The sequence below is a fragment of the Beauveria bassiana genome, assembly GCF_000280675.1.
Source record: "Beauveria bassiana ARSEF 2860 unplaced genomic scaffold BBA_S00033, whole genome shotgun sequence".
In the NCBI taxonomy this organism is placed as follows: Eukaryota; Fungi; Ascomycota; class Sordariomycetes; order Hypocreales; family Cordycipitaceae; genus Beauveria; species Beauveria bassiana.
This window is the reverse complement of record NW_007930868.1, coordinates 267,896-269,905: the sequence shown is the minus strand read 5'-3', so window position 1 is coordinate 269,905 and position 2,010 is coordinate 267,896. Positions and strand designations below refer to the sequence as shown.

Sequence of the window (2,010 nt, the reverse complement as noted above, 5' to 3'; positions counted from 1 at the left end):
CCCAACGCACAGGTATTTTGTCGCCCAACTTCATGACAATATCGCCCTGTTCCAGCTGGGCCGAAAAGCTCCCTCTCACCATGTGTATATTTGTGGTGAATTATGCTACAGCTCGGATGAACACTTCAGGCGCCCCCATGGTTCTCGCCTGGCGCGTCGAGATTACCTCCATATTACATACCGATGGAAAGTATTTTTTTTCTAGTAGACGAATACAAAGAATTGGGGTATTGATGAAAATGTCTGTCGCCGTTTCCAAAACGAGCAGGCTTGCGGACTCTCCACCGCATTTGCTAATTCAGGAAATAATTCCTCAGCAGAACATCTCTACAATTAAGGGGGTTTATTTTTTGCTGTAGACATGTAGTCTTAGCTCAGTGTGAAAACCCTGAAGGGTGCCATTTCTGTTACAGCCGCCTTTCAGTTCATGTGTCAGGCCGGGCTGCCAATCGTTAGCAGTTCCTGCATCATGCAGATATAAATCAAGCATCATTCAGTTGGTGTGTCTTTGGTTATAATTCAGCCAACGCTGGTGAGGTAGGATGCAAAATATTTGACCAGTGAATCTAGCGATCCTGTGCGAAAGATCTGCACAGCGTGATGCCACTGCGAAACGGCGAGTAAGGCTGGGTTGGCCACGATCTCACAACTCGGTGATCCGAGGCTGTGATTGAGCTCGAAAAAGCGTGTTTGCCTTCGAATAGCTAGCTCTTTGTAAAGCTCCTCCTTGGTTGTTGCCTTGGTGGCGATTTCCAAAAGGTCGAGGTGGAACGCCTGTGGATTCTGAATTGCTGATGGAAAGGTGTTGTAGAGTTCTTGGAGTTCTTTGAATTGGTCGTCAATCTGTAACCCGAACTTCCAGGCGGGCCAGGTCCATTCTAGGTCGTACATTTTTGTAAAAGGTTTATTTTGACGTTTGTTGGTGGGTGCGAGTAGTTCTGGGATTGAGCTCTGTAGCGTTGTATGGGCACTCCTGTGTACCTGTCAACCTGTTTATAAGCTACAGTGGGCGGGGGTCTACCAGTTACGTAGCTAGGATACGATCTGCCGGCCGATACCTACAGGCTTCGCCACTGCTCTCCGTAGGCCAAAGAACACTACAAAGGCTGTTCCGACACGGCTAGCTATCGGTACAAGCAGCCAGTCCGGTATCCGAGCAGCTAGTAAGCCAGCGAGCCGGGGATGGTGGGAAGCGAAAAGCACCAAAGCTGGCGCCGAAGTGCCCCGTGTAGGATTGACATTACCCTGGGTAACGGCAACAGTAGATAGAGAATATTATGGCGGGGAAAATAGTGGCTAAGGGTTGTGAAGGGGCTTTTCTTGGCCTAAGCGTCACTAAAAATCCGTGGAGCACAAGCTACGACATAGTAGTTAGTGGCTGCTCAAGTCACCACAATTCTTTAAAGTTAGCGTACGCTGGGACAGCTAAAAACGAGCGTTTATTAGTGGTGTTTCGTGTTTCCAGACCCTGACGCTAAGAAACTAGTGCCTTTGACAGGTGCGTCGACTTTTATTTTGACAAGGGAGGAACCCGATTATGCACAAGAGATAGAAACCAAACATTGGCGCATTTCGAGTAACGACACAGTTTACGCTTGGGACGGGACGCTTCGACAGTTGAGAAGCCCAAGACCTCCTCAGGCTTCTCGCCATGCGTGAAGCCTTATCCGTGGCGAGTATAACTGGCGACGGTTCAGCCGCGGTAGATAGCACCCCAAACACTTGGAAAATAGCCCTCAAGCTACCTATGCAAATCACAGAATTTTCCGGCGTAGAGAAAGCTGGCAGCAATGCTCATCAATCCGCTAGAACTGGACCATTGGTCAACCAGTGCTTGAGTCGAAAAGCAACCTGTGGACAACCTGGCCGCCGCAAGAGAAGCGACCGACACCGCCAAGAGCCAGGTTGGGCTTAGACGAGAGGATATAATATCTGCCTTTGGGTCGTACTGTACTGTACTTGGGACACAGATCACAAGATGCAAGTGACTACCGCTGCCATTGAGACTGT

General features: G+C 49.3%; 1 protein-coding gene across 1 annotated transcript; it reads right to left on the bottom strand.

The window, feature by feature from the left end:
- Positions 1-519: 519 nt before the first annotated feature.
- On the bottom strand, positions 520-891 carry BBA_08326 (uncharacterized protein; the record flags this gene model as incomplete). The annotated part of the gene is made up of 1 exon (XM_008603423.1): positions 520-891. One exon carries the CDS (start codon positions 889-891, stop codon positions 520-522), a length of 372 nt encoding a protein of 123 aa, XP_008601645.1.
- Positions 892-2,010: the final 1,119 nt, after the last annotated feature.